At 36.4% G+C, this 26,542-nt stretch overlaps 1 protein-coding gene across 2 annotated transcripts in view; it reads right to left on the bottom strand.

The window, feature by feature from the left end:
- DNAJC13 (DnaJ heat shock protein family (Hsp40) member C13) overlaps window positions 1-26,542 on the bottom strand; it is a 125,082-nt gene that overhangs the window by 22,791 nt on the left and 75,749 nt on the right. For both annotated transcript variants that reach the window (XM_047874648.1, XM_047874649.1), the window contains 18 exons: window positions 26,020-26,104; window positions 23,191-23,345; window positions 22,686-22,731; window positions 20,504-20,658; window positions 18,962-19,163; window positions 17,548-17,663; window positions 16,205-16,283; window positions 14,422-14,557; window positions 12,813-12,997; window positions 12,298-12,372; window positions 10,505-10,624; window positions 9,367-9,546; window positions 8,495-8,662; window positions 6,312-6,425; window positions 4,873-4,989; window positions 3,388-3,565; window positions 1,886-1,977; window positions 106-205 (listed from right to left, as the gene is read on the bottom strand). In XM_047874648.1, coding sequence (XP_047730604.1) covers window positions 106-205; window positions 1,886-1,977; window positions 3,388-3,565; window positions 4,873-4,989; window positions 6,312-6,425; window positions 8,495-8,662; window positions 9,367-9,546; window positions 10,505-10,624; window positions 12,298-12,372; window positions 12,813-12,997; window positions 14,422-14,557; window positions 16,205-16,283; window positions 17,548-17,663; window positions 18,962-19,163; window positions 20,504-20,658; window positions 22,686-22,731; window positions 23,191-23,345; window positions 26,020-26,104 — 2,303 coding nt within the window. The remainder of the gene's footprint in view (window positions 1-105; window positions 206-1,885; window positions 1,978-3,387; window positions 3,566-4,872; window positions 4,990-6,311; window positions 6,426-8,494; window positions 8,663-9,366; window positions 9,547-10,504; window positions 10,625-12,297; window positions 12,373-12,812; window positions 12,998-14,421; window positions 14,558-16,204; window positions 16,284-17,547; window positions 17,664-18,961; window positions 19,164-20,503; window positions 20,659-22,685; window positions 22,732-23,190; window positions 23,346-26,019; window positions 26,105-26,542) is intronic.

Here is a 26,542-nt window from a genome sequence, read left to right as displayed (position 1 = left end):
TGGCTGTGTTTTGTCAGAAGTTTTATACTATCTATGTAACTGCTCCCTCTACAGGTTGGCCATGCTGTGGTTTTCAAAATTCCATTCATGAATATATATACATACTTGATGGCAATGAATGTAGAAGAGCCAATAAATTGGACAAAACCATTGATTCAGCAATATTGTTGACACAATCTTGGTTAGATGTCACTATATTCACAACCTGAAAATTAAATCAACAGGATATTAAGAGTTTGGGAAATAATTTTGGACCTAAATCAAATTAAGTCAGACCTAAATAAATCTGAGGCTTCACAAAAGTGAAAAAAATGTTTAGAGGACAAAATAGTTAATTTTCTTTTCCTGGTTATTTATTTTTTTGAAGAAGAGACAGAGAGCACAAGCAGGGGAGGGGCAGAGAGAGAGAGAGAGAGAGAGAGAGAATGAGAATATATCCCAAGCAGGCTCTGCAATGTCAGTGCAAAGCCCAATGCAGGGCTTGAACTCACAAACTGAGAAAATGACCTGAAATCAAGAGTCGGAGCCTTAACCGACTGAGCCACCCAGGTAACCCGCAAAATATTTTTTATCAGTTTGATTTTAAAAGAATGTCTTTATTACTTTGACCTTTTGAGAAATAACTTAAAATGTTAATGCTCGTATATATATTATGTACTTTAGCTTCCTATTAATTTAGAAATAAACATTGAACAAAAGAAATATTTTAGCACCAATTCAAAATCTTGAGGTTATTAAGATGTCTTTGATGCTATACTGGTTCATGCAATGTTTTCCAATCACAAAACTGGGGAGGGGAGTGGTTAGGAAGATAACAATCCTCACTAAATAAACATTAAAAAAATTAAAAAAAAAAAAAGGATGAACTCTCAAGTCTAACTTTTATAGTAAAGATCAATTTTGCTTCATTTGAACCATGTGGTCAACCAACAGATCTTAGATTTAATAATGTTCATTTAAAAAGTTACAAGGTACATGGAGGAATTAAGTAGAGGAACATGCTTAAGATTTTTTGACCAATTCAACTTGTATTATTTTATTAAAAATCTTTAAACCAAAATGCAATCTAAGAACACGTTTTACAAATAATTTAGAAACTGCTCATAAACCTGTTACAGCAGTGTTCTTTACAAGTTGTGTTACAAAATGATCCTGGGAGCTTACTCTGGGCTGCCTAGACCATAAGCCCCCTACAGCTAGGGACTTCCTGCTTCTCCCAGAGGAAAAGGCTGCACCAGGCTTCCCATGGGACCAGTGCTTTCATCTCCTAAAGGAGGGGTTTCCAAGTTCTCTTGGACCTCCAAGGCTCATAGGTTCTGGGCAACTGGCTTTCTTAGCCAGCTCCTGTAAAGAGTGTTAACACCCCAGTTGTCTGTCTGTAACCCTCAATGAAAAGGCTGCTTTTGTACTAATCCACAAAAAGGGATAGCAACTGAAGGGAAGGGGCGGGGGGGGGGGGGGGGGTGGGATCTGTCCTCTGAACACAAACCTACAGTGTGTAGCCAGCAATATGCCCTGGTCTCTGGGGACACTGGGAGATCAAGGAAACCCTACCCCCTATTCTTGTCATCTGTGTCTTCCAAGCTTCTCCAGTAAAGCCCAATCCCTAACCCACACTGCATGACACTATACAATGCATCCCAAGTTCTGATGCATGACAGACAATGACCATACAGGGAAGCACCTTGAGTAACACTGTGCAGTTTGCTCTTCAAAATGAATACGCTAATTCAAATTTTAAGACCATATTTACTTGGCTTAATAAGCAAAATGAAAAAATAAACACACATGGAAACTTCCAAATTCAGATGGTGATTAATTAAGGCCTAAACCACATACGGTACGGGTAGGAAAGGCAACATGCTTTAATATAAAATTCTTTTACCTCTAAAGCCAACTGCTGCACTTGACCAGCTCCATGGACTCGGAGAAGAGAAAATATTAACTTAAAGTGCCCAATGCATTCACTTTCAGAGCCTAGGGAATAAGAATAAAAATGCTTATCTTTTATTTCTAAGCAATGTTCTAAATGACAGACCTTCAGAAAACCAATATACACTGTTGTTTACTGGCAATTCTAAGTCTCTGATCATCTTTCCTCAACATTTCTATCATTAAGTGAGTGAAGTTCCTCTAAGCAGCAGTAAATCTTAAGAGGCAAAGAATAAGACAGAATTTCTTAGGTTTGTTTTGTTTTCATTTCCATCCACACCCCTGGCCCTCAGGCTAAAAACAATGTATCAAATACACACTCCAAATACAAGTTTAAAAATAAGGGTGTAAGGTGGTATTTTTACTCTTTACCTCTAGATCTTATAGCTACCCCTCTGCCTAATTATATTTTGGGAGTGTGTGACATTATTTGCCTTTTGGTTTTTAGACTGTATTGGAACTCTGCTGGTTGAGGACTACATCATAGACACCTGTATGCATATACAAAGGACTACTTGCGAAAATACATAAAACTGAATAGTATTTCTTCCGTTTCTCACCCACCTCAAACCCCAACCCCATATACTTACTACCATCTTGTTGTTAACGGAACAAAAACATTAAACATTAAAATTTTGTTCAGTGTATTTTTCCTTTTACTATATGGTAGTAAGAACACATATGGTGTAATCTGTAATTTTTTGAGACTTCAGAAGAAAATTCACTAAGACTCCTTGACTTAAAAGAGTCTGAAAATATTCCATTCATAGGTTGCTTTTAAATTCATTTTCAAATCACTAGATCATCATAATATATACTGAAAAGAGCAAAAGAGTACCTGAAAGTTAATAAAAATAAAAAGGATTTGGGGTCTTCAAGTAACTTACGTTGAATCTGTATTGTTTTAGGTTTTATATTCCATATCTGTTATCAAAGTTAGAAAACTTTGATACTTTCAGATTTTCACGCATGCATCTCCCTGGAGTCAGGCAAGACATTTTTGGAAATGTCCTCTTAAGGTCATTTAAGAATGAAAACTCTCACTTTTTTATTTCAATTTTTATATACCAAAAGCTTCAGTCAGTTTCTCAAAACTATGTGTCAGGTAGCAGAGAAGGCAAATTAGATCACCTAATTAATAAATCTAATTTAAGCACTTATATGTCAACTTATGTCATCAATGTGGAATTTTACACCATCAAAGTTATTCTACCTTTTCCACTCATTAAGACTTATTTTCTCTTAGAGATATGAATACTTCTAAACATGATGCCTTGACCTCTCTTTCCATCCTACTGTTTATAGGTAAAAATATGAGCTCAAGTCTTGTTATGTTATACCAAGTAAACATTACAACCAAGTATACTATTTTCTTTGAGTTTCTCCGATAAAATTGGGAATTTTTAGGGCCCTTCTATTTTAAGGATCTTACTGATCAAGGGTATAGTCACACACCTGGATTATATTTTATGACATTTCTCAGAGCCTCCAAAGCCATTTCCACTCTTGGCAAGCGGTCTCCGTGTTGCTCTGACTCCACTTTTGCAGCATGTGTGATAGCCATGAATGTGTGGAGGTACTGGGCCTGGGAGCCTATATAATCCAAAAGACTTGCGGCAAATGCTTTTGGAACCTAAAATGAGTGGAGAAATGTTTACAAACACATGTGCCCCCAGAAATAATCATTAAAAAACTCCAGAGCAACACCTTCCCCCACCCACTCTCCGGCAAAACCTTCAAGCTATGGAATGATTAAATTATACATACACACGAACATCTATGAATTGGGGGTTGTGGGGACAACACCCAGTTGCATTAGAAAGTGTTTCAGGACACCTGGGTGGCTCAGGCAGTTAAGCATCTGACTCCTGATTTCAGCTCAGGTCATGATCTTACAATTCATGAGATCAAGCCCCACATCAGGCTCCGCAATGATAGCAAGGAGCCTGCTTGGGATTCTCTCTCCATCCCTCTCTGCTCCTCTCCCGCTTGCAGTGTGCACACTCTTTTCTCAAAATAAACAAACTTAAAAAAAAAAAAAGTGTCCTTAACTTTTGTCCTAATACATTAGAGATCTAATATACTCCCATTAGGATCTTAGTATAACAATTCTGAATTAGAGTATCTCTTCCCTTTACAAATCAAAGTAATTGATAGTACAATATGTAACTTCTATAGTTTGGTTATATTTTTATATTTTAAAAAATATATACTTAGGGTATCAATTCAAGGGACAGTTTTCAAAGAGACTTCACAAATAAATGAACTAATTCTGCTTAACAGCTATTTATATATATTATCGTGATAAATAATATATATTATGATTTAGTAAATTCCTTTTTTTTCCAAGCACAAACTTTAAAACAGTCTCCCTTCTTCCCTCCTTACATGGCAACCAACCACAAAATCCTCCTTGTCACTTTCCAAAAAAGTAACTTGTGCTGTCATTGTGACACTCACTTGCTTCTCAAAGTGATTAGGGATCACCACAAGAAATGACATGGTTTGACCTCATTTTGTAAAAAGTATCTTTGCTTTCCACGGGTATTTCCTTATTGTCCTCTAATAACTGGCCAGAGAAGTACTTCTATCTGGTGGATGATGGAGTGAATGTGTAAATGGCCTTGCACTTCCAGGAGAGACTAGTTAAGTTGAAGGCATATGCACATGACACAGCTGGGAAGCATTATGCATAAAATATAAAAAATAGCTGGGCGAGGAATAACTTCTTATTCATGAATCCACAAAATCAAATTCTTCAACATGCAAAATAAAGAGGCCTTTAATGGTACCCCGTCACATACCCAGGTTAGTATGAAGCATTAGGCAAGGGACAGGTATTTATTATTTCTGAATACCACACCGAGAAGTGAATAAACTAGCAGCTTTCAATAACAAATGACTGAAGGTATCACACGAAACTAAAAGCACAGAGCTTACCTCTAGTTGGAAAGTAGGGACTTCATTATACACCCTAACAAAAATCTCCCCTACAATAAGTTCTTTGGCATGATCGCTATAGACAAATTCTGATCCATAAGTTTTGTCACAATCACCCTTTTAAAAAAGAAAACAAGCTGTTAGTTGTAAATCAAAATCATTACTGTCTGGTTTACAAATCTAACCATATTCAATTTAATAACAGATAAATAGCTTAAAAGATCCATTCCTTTTCTAGAGGAAAAACAGGGTAGGAAACCAATCATAGCACTCAATACAATATTAATGTTTATAATAATATGAACTCTGAAATAGGCATGGAGTTATGTTATTTTTTAGTTCAAAGATTAATACTATAACCCATTTTAAGATTTCAAAAGATCACAGAAGTCAGCTAATGAAGTGTCTTAGAGCTAGTGTTTATAAAGCAAGTATACGACACTTGGTTCTTCTCATTCCACTCAGCAGACATTTGGCCTAGTCAGCTATAGAGTAATGGAGCTCAGAAATGAACACATTTGGACTGGCCTTTAAAAAGTAACACGCTGAATGAAAGTGCTGGAAAACAGAGTCTCTGAATAAAAAAAAGACAGGGTACTGTTACAGAGATTGCCAAACTGAAGAGTTTCCACTTAAGGAAAAGGAAAAAGACAGAAAAGAGGAATGGGAGAGAAACAGTCCCAATGAAGATTCAGGTTGAAATTACACAGAATTTAAGTTGGACTGAAATCATATGTAAAAGTATACAATAAATTGTGGAGTATTAAACAAAGAGAAGATGCTACTATGTCCCTTCTGGTAAAAGGAGAGATGTATAAAAACGTGAGATCTATTCTCCCCAGCTCTGCAATTTTCAAAAGACTTCTATCTATGTAGAGTTCTGAGTGACTATCATGAAATAGTTAAATAGTTCAGGACATAACAGTGGTGTTCATTGCATAATAACTTCTAAACACACAGACATAACTGTCTGCTAACTCATCAAGTCTCAACGATCTAGTATGTGGATTACACAAGCCTTATCCTTACTGGGCACAGTACAGTCTTTTGGGGTTTTTTGTTTGTTTTTTCATAGCTTAACAGATTCTCCACCAGAAGATGGCAAGACAAGAGAAATCATTCAATTCTGATACCAGAAAGCAACTCTGATATACTCAAAAAAGAGGCTGAAGAGAAGAGTGCTTTTAGGTAGAAAAATTCGTTACAATGGGAAGCAGCTACATGTAAACTAAACAGTAACAACCACAAACACAAATGTCTCATTAAATACAAGAACACTGTTCTTACATGGACCACATATTAGGTGGCAAAAACCTATAGGCTTAATTAACACCAAATGGAGAACACAATAAATACGTTTCTGTTTTGTCAGTACTAAGTTATGTTTCCAGAGAATATTTATAAAAGTTACCCAAGAAATTTATGAAACAATAACATACTTTTTTAATCATGTTTTCTTGTTGGGATTCAAGAAACTCAAGTAGTTCTGCTCTTGTAGAATTGTTCCATATCAAATAGGGGCTCTCTGTGTTGCTGTTAAGCATCTTCAGAATCTAGGGCACAGAATATTACTATTTTGTAACATTTGGAAAAAAATAATTCAACTTATCATTTACTGAAACTGCTGATCACATGCCAAGCACTGTAACAAGTGCCTTAGATACAATGGACCTCAATAATTCTAACAAGTTTGCTGATATCATCCATTTTGCAACTGAGAAAAATCAAAGCTGAGAGTAATCCAGGGATTTGTCCCAGGTCACACAGGCCTTAAGTGGAGAAACTAGGACACAAATTGGAGTCGGTATGACTCCCAATCGTAACATTTGCTCTGCTATGGTGAAAATTAACATGAGATAGTTGTGTTGAAACATTTAATAAATAGTAAACATGAGCTTAAAAAGAACCATACCATACTGCCTTTACATAAACAAATCAGAAAACAAAATCTGTCTTTCTGAAGCATACTGCTATGAAGGGAAATAAAACTGAGGAGCAGAGAGTCACTTTAGATTTCCTTGGCCAAACCCGGACTCAAGGCTGCATGAAGCAGTTTTGAAGACACAGCTTCTGACTGCTTAGCCATCCAGTGTGCTTAACTGTTTATTTAGCTCTCCTCGATTAGCAGTGTTATAGAAAGACTTGAGACTCTCTAATACAAACTTCTTAATTCTACATTTACAGAGCTCTATACTAGGAGGAGAGTAGCAGGCTATAACCTTCCTCTTATACAAAGCCATCTAACCTGTCTTAAAACATTTTAACTACTAGTTAAATAAAATGATTGAAAAAATACATTCTTAGGAAAATTATAAAACTTTGAGAAATAGCAGTTTAAAATAAGCATTTTGAAAAATCCACATGGAGTTTAGGCCAAGATTCTGAAATGCTACTTTTCTCCCCCCACCACCCCACCCAACAGTTTATCAACAACCTGTCAGCATTTCTGGAAAGAATGTTTTCAATCAGCAAAATGCATCATGTATACTTTGCATAGAGAAAGTACAAACATCAGGAGCAGTATCTAAAGCTCTTCCCTCTTGCTCAGAGGGCACTGAAAAGCAATGGTCTACACTAAAAAAAGAATCAGGTTGAATTAAAAAACAAATGTTTAATAAATTCTAAGAATACTTTACATTTGGAACACTGAGGACTTTTTCCCTTACAAAAGTACTGGATGATCATCAGAGAAAACATAAAAATAGCCTATAATTCAGCCATTCAGGGAGAAGTACAGTTAACATCCACCCATTTAATACCAAAAATGGGATTTTTAGCCTTTTCACTTAAAATACTTTAAACATCTTCTTTTTTAATTTTTTTTTATATTTATTTATTTTTTGAGACACATAGAGAGTCAGAGCACAAGTTGGGGAGGGGTAGAGAGAGAAGGAGACACAGAATCCGAAGCAGGCTCCAGGCTCCGAGGTATCAGCACAGAGCCTGACTCGGGGCTCGAACTCACAAACAATGAGATCATGACCAGAGCCGAAGTCAGACGCTCAACCAGCTGAGCCACCCAGGTGCCCCTAAGCATGTTTTAATGTCTTTAAATATACCTTTAAGGTTTCATAGTATCCTACTCAGTGGGTTTTTATACTTTAATTCTTTAATGCTACATTCTTAGATTGTTTCTCAATGATCCTCACAAAAGAGGCCAAAGAGGCCAAAGAGGTTGGGAGAGCTGTCAAAGTCATGCTTGACTTTTGTCATGAATCCATGTATGTGTATCTATTAGTTTTTAGGATTTCAACTCTGAGTGTAAATAAGTTAGAGCTTGTAAAACCAGACTCTGGGTCTCCTAACTCCCAGTTCTGTGCCCAGTGTGAAACACCATTCCAAGTTCATGCTCTTGTCCTGTCTCTTCATGACTCAAGGTTGGGAAGAATTATGGTGCGCTCCAGAGCAGAGAAACCTGAAGTTAATCTACCCTTGCAGAAAGGGTGGACTTGTAGAACCGTTACCATCAATCCACAATAAACTGAATTTCCTGGCTGAGAGAACAAAGGTGAACAGTTTCAATTTTTAGGTTTCCTACAGCAATAAACATTGCTGTGTTCCCCTCCTATTTAAAGGATCTTGCAATATTCATCAAAACCCAGGCTATCTCTGAAGCACGTACCTCAGTAGCACTAACTACAGCAAGTTTTCTAGCAACGTAGGGTGTCAGCATGCCAGCTAAACTTTTTCTTATGGTTGGATTTTCTGGGGTCGCTTGTTCTTCAGGCAGGTATCCTCCAAGGCGACTCAGAGCACGGACACTCAATTTAGCAAGGCTGTTGGCTACTTCCTGTTACAAAAAATATTAATACATTGAAGTAGGTATGTCATCTTACATAGGTAACACGGTGCCTTTATAAAATCAAAACTGTATGGACCGTATTTAAGGCGCAGAAAGGAAGTTCCCAACACTGATGTCAGAGAGTTCATGCATTAGAATGTGCTCTTCCATTTACACAAAAGAACATCAGAATATACATACTCAGTTATAACCATTACACCATCTTATAGATAACTGGAAGAAGTACATTTGGGGGTAGGGTGGGGAGTACAGTAGAGGTAGGCAGACTTGCCTGCTAGAGGAACACACTAACAACGTGAGTAATGAAGGTGAGTGACTAAAAAAGGAGACAGAAAAAATATTCAAGGAAATGAGGTTAAGTATTCAAGTGCCTGGGGGAGCTAGCCCCAACAACACCATTGTATTTCTCTGTGATATACAACCATAATTTTGCAATCATAAAAATGATTCTAGGTAATAGAAAAGATTAAGTTATGTACAGTATATGCTACTATAAATTCCCTCCCCTTAAATCCTCATAGCATAAATGGTTAAAATAAAATAAGTTCTGGGACTTAAAGAGCTATAAATTTAGTTATCCAGAAAAACAGTTCATGTCTGGGGCTCTGTATAGCTAGACCTTTGCTTTGCATTATTCAGCATTAACCTATGGTTTGGGTTTAAATTCAAGACTAAAGCAGTGTGAAGGTTACCTGCTGATTTGTTTCTTCGCTTTTCTGAATGCCACTCTCTTCTAGCGTGTAGTCATAATTAAATAGATAACCAAGCAGATGCCACAAAATTCCAGCCTGAAATAGGTGTGTCTGTAGCCAGAAATCAACAGCAAAGGAACTGACACATTCTACTCCAAGAGCGGCCACCCGTGGAATACTCTGAGAGATTAAGAATAATGAAATTAAAAAAAAAAAAAAGCTCCCAAGAGAAATTGGTTATGAATGTACGTCAAGCTAGCCATCTTACTGCGCAAAATGTTCACCTCTCTTGTATTTTCAATTCCAATTTAAATCTGAATCCAATATCCTTTAAAGTCTAAAATTAAAAGTGACCCTGTGATAAGACACTGAATTGTTTTCGAGGCTAGTACTCAAAGATTCGGAAATATAGTTTTCTCCATTTTTGTATTCTAATTTTTAAAAATAGTCATAAGGCATTACAACTCACGTGCTAGGGTCTTAACTGTATCAGAAATATCTTTAGTGCAGGTGTATGGATTTACTTCTTTATATCAGAGTTTGTATTCTCATTAAACACTTCGAAGGACATCATGTAAATATACTTAAGAGATTTTCATCAGATTTATTAACTCTAGATAACTTAGTCCAGGATCGGCACCCCAATCCTATTCAATTCCAACAGAACTCACTCCATCCAGTTATCTAAGAAAGCTCTCTCTCCTTCCCAGTCACCTACTTCACCTACCCTAGTTTGAGGCTAATTTGCCTCAGCAGTACAGGATTTGGAGGAAATATTAACTTCTCAGCAACCCAAAGCCCTTCCCACCAGTGACTTGATTGTTACAGGTTTCACATGGTCCTTTACTTGCATTAGATTCATTTACTCTAGTCTCTCATTTCTTCTCTGCCTCTCTTCCAATGTTCAGATGAGACCCACTTCCCTTTACATGTCACTTTAGTCTTATTTCTTATGGGCCACCATAGGAACTAAAGCCTCCATTTACACCAAGGGTTCTGTGAAAATGATTTTAGAGATCCAAATAATGCACATAAAAACAATTTTGGGAAAACAGCTTATGTATAAATTGGGGACTGGCTATGTGACAAGAACACCCATTGCCTACTGCATCTAGAAAGCATTAAAGATGAACTCTACCTTGCCAAAATATAGCACCCGACAGAGATCCTTGATGATGCCAGGCATTTCCGTGATCTTCTCTCGGCATTCTTCAAACTGAGCAGCCACACTGTAGCATTTGCTTATGTGTCCACACACCTGCATGCAACACAACAGAGCAAAAACAAAAACCAAAAAAAGGTTCACATGCACATTCCTTACTTAAGACACCAGAAATCAAGTCAGCAGAGATTCATGAATAATGCTTAATCCTATGTATGATGCTCCAAATTTAAAAAGAACATTTCTACTGAATCACTAGTAATTCTGGCTAAGATTTCCTCTATATGCAGGGTGGGCAAACCAAGGCTACTGCAGTGCATGGGCCAAATTGGCCCTGGTTCATTTTTGTATGGCCAGGGAGCTAAGAATGGTTTTTACTTTTTCTCAAAAAAAAAAAAAAAAAAAGAGTGTAAGTGGGGTAGGGACAGATAAAGAGGGGAGAGAGAGAACCCCCAATCAGGCTCTGCACTGCCATATCGGCACAGAGCCTGATATGGGGCTTGAACTCATGAACCATGAGATTATGACCTGAACCAAAACCAAGAGCTGGATGCGTAACTGACTGAGCCACCCAGGCACCCCAGTTTTACATTTTTAAAGGTTGTTAACACACACACACACACACACACACACACACACACACACACACACATATGCAAGAGAGACTGTAAATAGCCTGACAAAAATATTTATTTACTCTCTGGCCCTTTATAAAAAGATGTCTGCCAACCTCCGGTTAAGGTATTTTTGTCCAACTTATTAACATTGCAGAACTAACAAATCTACTTATTTACCACACTTCAAAATAAAGTATGAAACTAAAAAGCTTGTACTCATTTAAGTGTTTATATTTATTTTTGAGAGAGAGAGAGAGAGAGAAAGAATCAGATGTGAATGGGGGAGGGGCTGAGAGAGAAGGGGACACAGAATCTGAAGCAGGCTCTGGGGTCTGAGCTGTTAGCACAGAGCCCAACATGGGGCTCAAACCCACCAACCATGAGATCATGACCTGAGCCGAAGTCAGACGCTTAATCAACTGAGCCACCACCCAGGCACCCTGTACTTGTTTGTTTTATATTCTAAAATTTGCTAGCATAAAAAGGACCACACAAAAAGATGCATTCTACAACGATCTTAATGAATTCCTGATGGATTTTTCTCTCAATAAGTTCAATTATAACCTTAACAGAAAAAAAAAAAAAAAACTATAGTGATGGATTGTTATATCTAAGATGACAAATGTTAGGTGAACCTGTGGTAATCATTTCACAGTATATGTAAATCAAAGCATCATGCAATATGCCTTAAATTAATACAATGATGTATGCCAACTGCTTCTCAATACAACTGGAAAAACATGACTAGAGATGGGAGAGGGAGGTAGAGAAGGAAATTACGGAAGGAGCAGATGATAAGTGAAAAAAGAATGGCAAAATGACAAATGTTTGTAAGTGGATGGTAGGGATATAAGAGTTCATCATACTATTCTCTAAGGAAAAAAAAAATCAAGCCACTAGATTCCACGTGATTTAGTGTAGTACTTAAGTGTGATAAAGAAACCAATAGCCTCAGTATCACCTGAGAATTTGTTAAAAGCATATTCAGTCCTCTACCCCAGAACCACTGAATCAGAAACTATGGGCAGCAGCCCAAGCAGGGGTCAGCCACCCACGTTTTCATGAGCCCTCCAAGTGATTCTCATAGAAGTTCAAGTTTCAATTACTACTGGTCTAGTGTAACTGTCTTGGAACCACACATTTTAGCCTCACCTGTACTGACATGTCACTTGGTTTACTAGAACGATTCAACACAGCCACACAGCGACTAAATGCCTCCTGTAACACCTGAAGAGAAAGAAGTTATCCATTAATCCCCCATTTTGACTTGAAGTCTGAAAAGTCTTTTCTGGTAGGAATAAAATATTAATGACCTTTTAATGTTAGATACTTGGTAAATAAATGTTTGCTCAATTAACATTTGTTAAACAAGTAAAAGATCCCTAGAAGTTTTTTGTTTTTTTTTTAACATTCCCAATAAGCTATTTTGTGAGCAGTTAAGGTTATCAATTTTGAATCAAATACTTTCCATTTCACATTATGAAATAAAGCTCCATTTCTACCTTTAATTTTAATGCTAGAATATGGAGAATATAACATGTTATTTGGTGGAATAAATTAAGGTAAGAAATTCCATCAATTGTACTTGGTGAATTCTCTATTGCCAAAAGTCATGCAATGTGCCTCAACTAGCTTGAAGAGAAAGGACAGAGGTCATCCCATATTACCTCAATTCCATTCTCCCTCCTGAGCTCTTCAGCATTGAGGGCCGAGCAGTTGACAGTATGGAAAGCTAGCTCTGTAGCAGCAGGCAACAATGGTGATTCTTTTGAGAACAGGAGGTCATCTGAAGTTTCCATTGTTATAGTCCTAATTAGCATGGGGTATCCTGCATATTTATAAGGCTGTAAATCTGAAATAATCAAAAGTTAGTGTTGGGAAAACAGTAAGCAAAAGAAAAATTGATTGTCATAGTTTTAAGTTAATTCTGACACTATTTTCAATTGTGTTCCCTTAAAAAAAATGACAAAATATTTAACATCTTAAATGTCTCCTAATTCTAGTTCATAAAAAGAAATTAAACCTAGTATAAATCCCTTGGATCTTTCCTTTTCTAGCATACTTGTTTGGCTGATTTCTCTAAAATTTTTCTGCCCCCAAAAAGATTATTTTCTGGTAGATTAAACTTTACTAAACTTAAGCATGTAGTGGTTTTGATCCTTTGCAAAATATCTACTTTCTGCATTGTCCACGGAATCTTTGTAACTTTTCATGTGACCGCAGACAGCACAGACAGATCAGGACCCCACACCAGAACTTATTTATAAATCCCCTTTGGGAAAAGTGGGAGGTGCAGCCTGAAAAAACATTATGACCTTGATAATAAACCAATGGTGAGCCACAAGTGCAACTCTAATATAGTTATTAGCCATTAAAATGTAACCAATGGTTTGAAAAAGACTTGTTTAAAGTCATTTTGATTAGTGGTAAATGCCATGTAACTAAATGCTTTACAAATGTGTTCTGTTCAATTCATATGCAAAAGTGAATCAATTAGTCACTGCTCTCAAACTGCTAGATCCCCATGCTGTCCCGTGTAATACTAAAACTGCAATCCCACTTGTCTTCAATTACCCAACAGTCCTGCTTATCTCAAATCCCCACTGTCCTCTCTTCCTTCTCTCCCAACATCATCCTACAGAGCAAATGGGTCTCTTACTCTTGGCTTCAAGCCAAGTTCAGTTCCAAAGCCAAAGGACACCTGCAGTCTTGAAACTAACTTCCCATCCCCAACAAAGCCTTTAAAGTTTTCACTTTCCTGGCTTTCTGGTTATTGTTAACAGCAAATGGCACTGCAAACATGCTGGAAATTCCCAATAACCTTGTACTGTGAAATCATACCTATTTCTTCTACAATCATGGTTTGCAAACTATCCCATAGGATCAGAGGGTTTTGAGAGCTACCATAGGAAATGAGAAGTATGAGAAAAGTATATGATCACATGAAAAGTTTCTATTGGTTTTAAAGACCAGACCATTCTTTAGAAGCTTTTAAAGTTATGAACAGGCACAAAAAGCTAACGTCCTTCCAGAAGGAGTAACAAAAACTTGCTGGAAATGCAAAATACTAAAAAACATAGGTAAGAAGTGGAAAGTATAAAAACAAACAACATTTTGGCCCTTCCAATAGAAAACTGCTCTTTTACTCTAAAATGCAATTCTAAGAATCTTACGCAATAATAACTCTAAATCTGTTAAAATATACTGTAGAAACAAGTAACATGGTAGATATCAGCTGGAAGGTAAATGAGAATTTGAAAATAACACATGCCTTACCTTCTTTATGACGGTTGAAGAGGATGCTCTGTGTTTTCAAAATTAAAATTATGTTCTCTGGATCTGGCCCATCCACTATTTTTGCTGATTTGGTACATAAAAATTCATATGCTTTATTTACTTTTTCAAACATATCCTGTATATGACCAAACATAATTAACTTTTAGTGTGGAAGATCTCAAACCAAACAGCTGGTCTGTATTTTACCAATAGCTTCTTAGTTATTATTTTGTTTTTTACATTAAGGAATTCATTCCAATTGTAATCTAGCTGGTACACTCAAGGTGAAACCTACCCGCCCCGCCCCGCCGCCAAATAGCTATTTACTGACCTTAATACCATTACTAAAAAATTCTTCTTCACTTGGTTTATACCATATAAATCATATTGAACTCATACATATAAAGACAGTTTCTGAGCTATTATAAAAATAATAAGAGCTGTTTATGGAGTACTGCAGCAGGCATTGTACTAAATATGCATTACAAACATTATCTCATTTAATCCTCCAAACGTCCATATGAAGTGTGAACAGTTATATCCTCATCTAGGGTCACAAAGTCAACTGGTGATGGGCTAAGACTTACACCCAGGTCTGACTCCTAAATCCATGTCTTAAATGACACCACCATATTATGTTCCTTGATCTACATGCTGATTCTTGTGTGTCATATTGTTTTACTACCATAGCTTTATAGAGTATTTCAACATCTGGTATTAAGTCTAGCAATTTAATACTGATTTAAAAATTTCTTCCTATCTTGACTGTTTTCTCTCCCAGATGAATCTGAATTGCTACACATTTCTCAAAAAATCCCAGGCTTTTGATTTAAAATATCTTAAACATATAAAAGCAGTATCTTTTCTTTAAAAAAAAATTTTTTTTTTAAATGCTTATTTATTTTTGAGAGCAAGAGAGAGAGAGAGAGAGAGAGACAGACAGACAGACAGACAGACAGACAGACACAGAGTGTGAGCAGGGGAGGGAGAACCAGAGAGGTAGACACAGAATTAGAAGCAGGCTCAGGCTCCGAGCTGCCAGCACAGAGCCTGATGGGAGGCTTGAACCCATGAACCGTGAGATCATGACCCGAGCTGAAGTCAGATGCTCAACCGACTGAGCCACCCAGGCATCCCAGCAGTATCTTTTCAATACCAAGTCTTCCCATTCCGGAGTAATGTCTGTCTTTAATTAAAAAAATGTTAACCTTGAAATCAGTGGAAATTACTCCAAGTTTCTATCAATAAGCTATCAGTCGTAGTTATAGAAATCATACTGTGTGATTTCATCTTTTATGTAATCTTTCTTGGCATTTTAGTAGGAAGCTGAAGAGGCAGGATCAGGGAATACCACCACCAGGTAACTTTTAAGTCTGATCCAAATTTTCTATTTTTTCAGTTAGAACAATATGAAGTTGAATGTCATTAGAAAAAAAAAAAATCACCCAAAGCAATTCGGATGCCCATAACGTCACCTACAAATTAATTACATTCATCCACATTCTTAACATTCAATTATTCATGTGACTGCCCATTAGACCTAATTCTTAGACATGAGAAAATATCCATTAGTTACTAGTATAAGGGCAGTCCTTCTGGTAAACTGAGGGAGGACCATTCATGCACAAACCAGGGCATATGGGCCACAGGTTAATGTAACATACACTGGGCATTACGAGGCGGGCACGAGCACAGAGAGTGAATATACCTTTTCTCCACCTAAAACATTAACAGAGCAAAAGGAAGTCAACCCAAAAGTCCTAATTCCAAAGGTAGTACATACCCTCCCTTCTGGATTCTTATCAGGGTGGTACTTCTGTGCAAGTCTGAAGTAAGCTTTTCTAATCTTGCTCTCATCATGCCTGTTAAATAGCAAAATTATTTTATGAACAGAGTAAGGTACAAGAAAAAAATTTATATAATCATTTAAAATGATACTATAAGAATCTTACTTTTATTATATATGATCACATATTAGGCATCAAATTAAACCCAGTAAGATTCAAGTAAGAATTTTTTTTTAATGTTTATTTATTTTGGGGAGAGAAGAAGAGGGACAGCACGTGTGCGCAAACAGTGGAGGGGGAGAACGAAGAGGCAGAAGATCCAAAGTGGGCTCTGTGCTGACAGCAGGGAGCCCAAAGAGGGGCTTGAACTCATGAACCGCAAGATCACGACCTGAGCTGAAATTGGACATTCAAATGACTGAGCCACCAAGACGCCCGAAGAGTATTCTTTACATACAAAAGATAAAACCTCAATGTTCCCTGTGGAAGGTTATCATTCACTTCAAATCACAAAACTGTATTTGAAGAACTAAGAAAATTTTTTTCCAATTTTTCAAACTGTCACTTCAAACTCTATAATTTTAATATTGACTATCAGCCTTGCCAAAAATGTATAAAATGTATAAAATCAGACTTAAGAAAATGTCTTTTAAACCACTTTTCTCTAATATTATCTATTCTACTATAAAAACTTCACTTATATATTAATGAAGTAAATGCACACTCTTTCCTATACATCTTAGCGTCCTAGATATGTTGCTACCAAATCTATTCCTCACGTGTAACACAAATAGTAGGAGGAAGGGGGAAGATGAGTATATGAGTGACGACCATGTGGCAGGTACAGTGCCAGGTGTTTTACATTATTTCAGTTAATAGAGAGCAAAACCTGTACCAGCAAGACAGAAAAATGTTAATTCTAACAAATTTGTAATAAATGATAATCACATGGGTACAGTTCCATATGGTTATTCCCACAGGTGTATACATATCAAAGAATAGGCAAAAAAAAAATGTAAAAACCGTTGTTTAATAACCCAGTCTTTGATATTAATATTCTAAGGCAAGTAGGGGCGCCTGGGTGGCTCAGTCGGTTAAGCATCCGACTTCGGCTCAGGTCATGATCTCACGGTCTGTGAGTTCGAGCCCCGTGTCGGGCTCTGTGCTGACAGCTCAGAGCCTGGAGCCCATTTCAGATTCTGTGTCTCCCTCTCTCTCTGCCCCAGTTCATACTCTGTCTCTGTCTCAAAAATAAAATAAAACATTAAAAAAAAAATTAAAAAAAAAATATTCTAAGGCAAGGCAAACTTTTACTATTACAATACTGAAAATAACTCACGGGCCCTGTCCTTGAGGGAGATTAAGCACTTCATAAGCATCATCTATTGACATTGTAGGAGGCTTCTTTTCAACTTCCTTCTTCCAGGCATCAAGAGTATCTTTTAGAAGCTTAACCTTAAAGACAGAGGATTAAAATTTATATCTTTTATGAAAGTAAAACTATTTCAGAATATAATTATAAATTACAGAATTCTTGTGCTGTATTTAAACTGACATTTCTGGGCTATCCAACTATTACGGTTTTCTGAAATACACATAACCAAAGTCACTGCTAAATAAGTAGCTGGGTATCTGCTACAGGGCTACATTCCTCTCTTTTTCTTATGTGGTATTTTTATTCTCTGACAATTTCTGTCTTTACTTTTAATTGTTAAAGAAATGTTCAGAAAGCACCGAAAATTTTGAAATTAGTGGATACATTGCAGTAGGAAAGAAAGCAGTATATGGTTACATGCTTCTCAAAGTGATCTAATGTAATTACCGGTAAGCTGACATTCAAACAAATCTAAGAGACAGTAAGTAAAACCAAGAGAGTCTGGGTAGCAGGTCAGAAGAAGAAAGCCAATATTTACTGCATGCATTTATGCCAAGGAGCTAGATGCTTTACAGACTGTAGCAGACTTAATTCTTGTATAAAATTTCGTTAATACATGAAACCATTCAGATTCTTTGAGATAGCACCATGTTTCCCACTTAGTAAGTGGTAGAACTGGATTCAAACCTAAGTCTGACTAAAAAACCCATACTTTTCTATTGCATGCTGAATCCATAACAGGTAGCAGAGACAGCTGTCTTTATCTGGTCACAATAAAGAGGCAATGCCTAAGATGGTAACTGTTCTGAAATCTTTTGATGATAAGGATAATGGTATAACCACTGCTATACTAAAAAACCAACAGGGGCACCCAAGCCCACTTTATTCCAGGCTTCCAGCAGATATCCAAGGGCTCAAATTGGAGGGTTCCCAAGGGCACTGTGGACAGGCTACTATATAAAATAGTAGGTCCCACTTACTGCCTCCTATGTGTGCCAGGAATCATGCTATTTTTCATATGAATTCTCAATCTTCCCAACCACATGAGATAGTTGCTATTAGTAGTAGTACTGCTACTGTAATGGAGGCTTAGAGAAATCAAGCAATGTTAAATACACCTACTAATGGCCAAACTGAGACTCAATCCCAGACTGCCTAATTCCAATATCTGCGAGCTTACTCAATATGCTATAAAGACAAGCTTCTATATCTGGGATTTATCCAAATATATTACATTACACTCAGAGGTACACAGTCCTTAAGTAAGAGGGAACATTTAAGGAAGCTATTATCCTTATCAGAGAAGAAATAAATACCCAGGAGTGATTAGAAGCTATTTTTACAGTTTGAGAAGGCACAAATGAACCTACTGACTTACCGGATCTTTAATGGGCCAATCTGGAAACCGGAGTGTATCGCAAAGTTGTTTGAGGTAATAAATATTACAAAATAGTTCATTTTCTAGTTGTGGATAGTTGATTACTGGGATGGGACAATATTGATAAAGTGCTCTTGTGTTACTCTGAAGACGTGGTGTGAAATCAGCAAGATGGGCAGCAATCTTCTCTATCATGAGGCGTCTACAATTAGAAAACTCTCCGAGCATTATGAAAGGATTATTTTATTAAAAAAAAAAAAAAAGGTTAAGACAGGTAATCATGCACAATATTTACGTGGATCTTCTTTAGAGTAACTCAATTATTGGCCTAAAATGTGTGTTTATAAGAATGTTACTGAGAATATTCCATACTTGTTATGTAAAAAGTCTCAATGGATATAAACTTATTTATAATACTTATCTATAAGGACAAGCATAGAGCAAAAGGCTGATATTCCCAGTCCTTCCAAAAATCAGTCATTAGAAGGTCAAATGGTATTGAATTTGCATACTTCATGCAACACATGAGGGCATAACCAGGGGACTAAGTTTACTAGCACCTCAAAGAAGCTCAGTACACAGTATTTATTATAATTAACAATCTGGTGTCTGGCCCTCAGTTTAGCAGAAATTTGATCGGATTAGTATACAGACAGCTATATCTTTTAGACAGGGACTTATATTAACCAATCTCAGGAGAAAAATATTCCATAGAAAAGTTGTGTTGTAAACTTCTTTATATTCCTATACATTTGTTCCCAATGAAAAGGATGATTGTCACACAGAATACATTGTTGGCTAGCACATGCCAAGTCTACGGGTCAACCTACCTGACAAGCCAAATGATAATCAGCAAGTGGCACTGTGAGTGTGAAGTCAGCCAAGGGAGGGAGTAACAGACTCAGATCAACCGCCATCCAACTAAGAGGACTGAGGGGTTCTCCACAATAGTGGTGGCCTTGACACTGGACCTATGAAGTGTGCAGTCTTTTTCTAGACACAGCCTGTCTGGATGCTGACGTCTGCTTCTGTGCCTCTACTTTTTCTTGTTTTCCAAGGCTTTTCCTCCTCAAGGGCATTCTTTAGGAAAGCTAATTTCCACATTAAGGTCAAAATGTGCTAAGGGCCTCATTCTAAAATGAATTGGGGTATCTCTGGTATGATCCATTCTATGTGGGCACAGTCTTTAGTGGGGGACAGCTCTGTTTCCAAATACCAAGGAGGCGTGTCTTGATTTTATCCCTATATATTCCTTACATACACTGCCTAAAATTCTACCAGTTCCATAGACTGACTTCAGCATCACCAGTGGTAATAGGATCAACCTTATGTAAAGCTCTATTAAGGTAACAGTAACTCTGTCAAATCATGTTAGATTAGAAAAAAGCTCATGGCCTCGTCAAACTCATCCCTTGATTTGGCACCAATGATTACTGTAGCTTGGATTGTGTAACTAGTGAAAACAGTTCTTTTAACAGATGTCAAACCAGGTGGCAAGAGGCAAGGATTCTGAGTATACAATACAATCAGTTGGCTATTTACCTCATTTCACTGCTCCAGATTGCTTCTGGAGTATCAAATTCTCCCAGAAAAATCTCAGAAAACTTTTCAGGCTCATAATTTTCTAAGTAACAAACCATTGCTTCTGGTAGGATGTGTCCAAGTATACTTCTCTGAAAAATATCTTGTCCTTTTGTCTTTAAAACAAAACACAAAAACACTAAAGTTACCGTTCAATTTTCTAATAAATGAATGAGGGTTAGGGAATATTTTAAGAAAACAACCAGAACAAATTGCTTTTATGTTCTGTGAAGGGGAAGATGTCTGGTATTAACTGGCTTTGGCATGAGGTTCAAGGTAGAATTAACACCATCTGGGCCTCCAGCAGAGTCTTAAGCTCGTCAGATGTCAGGGGCTGCTGACATTATTTAGGATGATCTGCTTGGACCACATGTAATAGTAAAGGACAGCACAAGGAGAGATGCCACCAAGACATATCAATTTTCCTGTGTTACATTGTTGGTTGCAGTTTTCACCTAGAACTGCTTCTGTTTTCAAAAACAAGTTAAGTCCAGAAAATCAACATCTTAAAAAGCCTGTCCTCAGGAAGTGTGGCTATTTAGATGGAAAGTATCTATTCAAGGTAATTATAATTAACTGTATTAAGAACTTCATATTCTCTGGCTGGCAAATGGGAGTCAGGAGAATGATCATACTTTATCATACTAAATTTTAAAACTCATTTCTTTACCTGATGGAAATAAAATCCTAAGGACTATAAATACTTTTCTTTTTTCCTTCTAGGCAAAGTGAGAATGTTTTATTCCTCTAGGATCTGACAAAGAGACAGAAGGAAAAACCCAGACACGGTTTTACCACCTAATGCCAAGACAAATTAGATGATAAATACTTTCAGGCTTTTTTGCTAAATTCACTATCCGTTAAATTTTGGGACAAAGAATTGGTGGTTTTGTTCTTTAGAATACCATTCTTTGGGGGGCGCCGGGTGGCTCAGTTGGTTAAGCATCTATCTTTGGCTTAGGTTCATGGGTTTGAGCCCCATGTCGAGCTCTATGCTGACAGTTCAGAGCCTGGAGCCTACTTCATATTCTGTGTGTCCCTCTATCTCTGCCCCTCCCCTGCTCGTGTTCAGTCTGTCTCAAAAATAAACATTAAAAATAAAATAAAATAAAATAAACCATTATTTGGTTAGTTTTTGCATCTAGAGTTCTGTTACAAACACAGTTTTGCTGTAATTATTCAAAATACTGTTAGGTGAAATGATATATCATTTTTGTTATAAAAATTTGAAAAAAAGATTCCATATGCATAACTGCACAGAAAAAAAGGGGAAAAAAAGAAATGCCAAAAAATGCCTAATGTTATACTGTGGTGGTCGCATTAATTTTTTTAAAACTCTTTTTATATTCTCATTTTCTATTTGTATAAAGCTGCGGAAATTATACTGCCTGGGCATCACTTTAATATTATTAGATTATTTTCCAGGCCCTCCCTGGATGCTCTAGAAAACATGACATTATACCACCTTGTCAAAGAGGTGTAACATTCCTTGGTTAGTGTCCTCAGCAGTGGACTGCTGTTGGTTTATTATTCTGCTCACAATAAAATCTGAAAATCAATGCTCCGTGAAAACTCTAACAAAATTTGAATCATCTTTCAGTTATATTTTGACAATAAATACCTCTGTAAAATATAGGTATAAAGTTTCAGGTTGTCAAAGCTATCTGGATGAACCTTAGCTTTTTTTGGATTCCTATTCTTCCCCAGTAAAATGGCAAGGATACTTGAGAGCACCTGAAGAATTAAATAGCTTCAAAAAAGAAATTGGCACTTCTGCCACCTGAGGATCTGAACAAAAAGAAGGATGAAGTCTTTACTGAATTTTAGCTGAGTGTGAGATTCAGATATATACTGAAGTATTTATGGAAGTTATTAATCCAGGTTTTACACAACGGGAACAAGTTATATTCACAGCAGGGTCATGTTATAATTCATATCTGCAATTTCTAATGGGCTACATTTATTTTCATTAAAAAATATTAGCTTAGACTTTCTCTGTACAAGGTACCACAAGGAATGTGAAAGAGGAGTAAAACAGTACCTGCCCACAAGTGCTTATAATCTAGTAAACATACACAGCTCAAGACAGTTTAGTGCCAAACAGCTTATGCAGCGTCAAGTTACATGAATTGATCTGGCTTACCTCCTCAGACTTGAAAGCCTGTTTGGTATGTGTATACTTCAAAAATCTAGAAAAAGAAATTACCTGTCAGACATAGGAACTGATTTAAATTAAGTAATCTTAGTTTTCTAAAGATCAGATTTTTTTATACTCAAATAAAAGCCATGAAAGGCAACTTGTAAAAATACATACTCCCAAATTGTTTAATTTCTAATTAAGGCAAGAACCATTTTTAAATGAATTAGAAAGATTTTTAAATGATAGTCATATTAAGAATATATAATACGAAAAATTACCTAATTTGAAGAAAAAAGCAAAATGTCAAACTGTATGTGCAATATGAACATAGTGATGTTAAATACATATTAAAACTGTATAAAAGATGGTGATAAATTCTCACGTTAGATGTGGTAAAGTGGTATAATTATTTTCCCCATTCTAATTTCCAAATTCTCAGACAAAAAGTTAAACAGCTGTCCATGTACATTTGAAATAATTTTAAATAGATTACCATTAAAGTTCTTACCGAGCAACAGGAAGCACATTGGAACCTGTATACATCATGATAAAGAAAAATACTCCACTAAGATAAAGACGAGGTAACTGTGGGTTATCTTGCATGATATGGTATAACAAAATCGCAACCTTCTCAACAAGTATAGGGTCAAAGGTCAGCAGTAGCTAAAAAAATAAAATGTTTTTGTTACTGGATTATAACAAAACTTGCAATAACATCATTTACTTCACGCTTATGTACTTCATGTGCTGAGGTTACACTTTCTTATATGTAATAAATTACAAAATAAAAATCTGTGGGATTTAGTAAGCTACTGTCTACCAGACTCATCAGATTTGAAAATTAATTCATTTAACAACATTTAATGCAGAGATAGTAAAATATTGAGAACTGTTCAAAACTTATTCAGAAAAGACCCAAAGATGCCTGAAACTATGCTGTCATGATTACAGATAAAACCGTTTCTAAAAAAAATAAAAATAAATTTTAAAAAAAAACGTTTTTTATGCAGGAATCTTCTTAGTGGCCTTTGTTAATGACAAAATAAAAAAGAAAAAGGTAGGTATGCTTTGGGTTAGTTTCAGGATGTAAAGAATTCCCTGGAGACTCCTTGAGAACTCAAGGAGCAGAGAAAAACTATCAGTGCACACTAACAGTACTAAAAAATGAATCTACAAGTACAAGTAGAAGGAACGTGGGTGACCAAATACTAGTGGTACGTTTACTGCTGGCCGAAAGTACTAAGAGACGTGATCTCTAAAAAAAATTTGAGCTAGTAATACTTAAGGGAATATCCGGGGCCACCAAAAAGAGTCTGGGCTTTTGAAAATCATATAGAGTTGCTATGAATAAACATTTGATCAAGAAATTTTCTAAGTCTTAACACAAGTGGCACTTCACTTTTCTATAAACATTTCCAAAGAATCCCCAGTGTTGGGTCAAATGCCACTAGTACAAAAAAATAACAAGAGTAAATACTAGCTCACACTAGGAGGTCAAAGTTCCAGACTCAGGAGACTAAACTGGTGTATGTCTTGCCTTTGGTAAACTAGATTTCTCTGTGTTCTGGTGTCTTATCTGTTCCTCAAGGTATTTTGATGTAGTATTTAGTACTATGAGATATTTTACAAAGGAAAAACAGATACAGTAACAGGATTTTCCCTAGTGTTAGTAGCAGTCGTAGCTCAAGACTTGACATCATTTTAATTAAAATATGGGAATAAACAGGCAAAAACTCAGAATATTTGAAATTATGACTATACCAGAAAACCTAGGACATTCACTCACTGTATCTTAGACACACTCTAAACATTCCAAAGCTGTATCAAAAGGTAAAACCGGTGTGCTCTTAAAGTCAAATGAAGTACAGAAATCTGTACCAACCGATGTAGATAATGTGTTCCTGAAAACTACTATAGTTGCCTGTGTTTAGCAAGAGTAAGGTCTCCCAGAATACAGGAAATTAAAGAAAAATAAAATATGTTCTAAAAGTATTTTTTGAACTCAGTATATACAAAATATATACACTATTAAGAGCAGTTAGAGTTAAAAATTAAATTCTTCTGAGTCATTTTAATTGTTCAGCTATTACTAGAGATTTTTTAGTTAATTTAAACAGACTCTTCCCCTCGAAAGCTTCATGTTATGCCAACCACATCTTTTTTTTTTTTCCCCAGTCATTCTTTCCTGGCCTGAAATTCAACAATGTTCGCATTCACTTCTTTCTTTTCAGCTCCCTGATTCTTGAAAATAATGCTTGGGAGAGGTAGATTTTCTAGGCCTTTATCTACATGTCCAGAAGAGAAGGCAGATCCCTCTTTTCATTCTACCTCACATAAGCAGCCACACAGTTCTCTAGGCTGGGGTGGATGGCGGGTTACAAGAAAGAACTGCAGTGTTCCTTCATGTAAGCACTGAAACAGAACGGTCCACAACAGAAAAGCATACAAATTTTGCAATGCTGATATGCTTAAGTAACAGAAGTCAGTGGGGGGTGGGGTGGGTAGTCAATAGGGTACTAGCACTGTATTTCAGAACTCTTTTTCATTATCAGTGACTTGCACAGGCACTTACTTACCTATCCATGAATGTAAAAATATACAAACTAAGTAATTCTCCTTTCCCATTTCACATCAATGTTTAAGTGATATGTACAAACAGCAAAGTTACTGGCATATATATACTTTAAAGTCACATCATGTGTGGTTAATATAAAAAATGAGATTTAACAATAGGACACTCCATAGACAGGAGGGAAGCACTGACCTGAAATCTCTGGGACCTGACTTATTTGGATTTAATGCTAATCTGGAGATACCTTAATTCCAGAACAGCAGAATAATGAGGGGGAAAAAAAAGAAGAAAAGATACTTTAGTATATCCTGCATAATTCCAACTGAATGTACCGGATCAGCTGCTGTCCTTGGAAACACTTAACTGAAAAGAGTCAAAACACTGAGGCAAACTGGCAAGACAGCTGTGATTATTTCTTGAGACACAGCCCAGCACATGTCCATTTCTGGCCCACTAGTGTGCTTCCCAAGAATCCTAACTTCAATGGTGTGATTTTAAGAATGAATAAAGAAAACCTTTTGAAAATAATTCTGGAGTCTGGGGGCTTCCCATGTTTAGGCTCTTGGATACACAATCTTCCACACTTTATTCAGAATATCAACTCAATTAGAAGTAAACTAAATGTAAATCAAAGTTGAGGCTTTTTGGAAATGGAATAGACTATAATAAAAAAAAAAAAAAAGACTAGGGTTCATAATAAAATTGAACAAGGGAGAATGATTCTTAAAATACTGTTTCTAATTTGATAACATAAAGGTAACTCACCTGAATGATATGGGGTAGGCAAGCGCTGTCTGATAGCAGTCTTTTCACTCTGGGTAGAGGCCGAATGATGGCATTATCTTGATCCCTAGAAAATATTTTCTAAGGTCGGCATTTAATATATCTATTAAAATTTGTATGTGCAGAGCATAGGACATTCTACTAGGCATGAAGCATGTTACCTTACTTTTTTGTTAATGAAGACTAAGCTCTCATACAGCTGGGAACATGATTAGGTATTTTGGTTTAAATCTATTTGGCTGCTTAATATGACTTCATTTCCTTCCATAAGATTTCCTTGAAAAACAGTACCCTAGAAGAGCCAAAGACTCTTATTTATTATTTAATTGATTAAACTTGGTGTTGTCCAACACACTGTCAGAGGATATTTCCCCCCAAAGGGCATATCAAACGTTGTTACATAAATTTAAACTTTAGTTTAACTACTCTCAGTATTTTCCACGTATAGCTTTAATTTTAATGCTACATTTTTTTCTAAATGCTAATTGTATGCTTTCAAGTGTGA

This window comes from Prionailurus viverrinus, chromosome C2 (genome assembly GCF_022837055.1).
Source record: "Prionailurus viverrinus isolate Anna chromosome C2, UM_Priviv_1.0, whole genome shotgun sequence".
NCBI lineage: Eukaryota > Metazoa > Chordata > Mammalia > Carnivora > Felidae > Prionailurus > Prionailurus viverrinus.
This window is presented reverse-complemented; position numbering and strand designations above follow the sequence as displayed.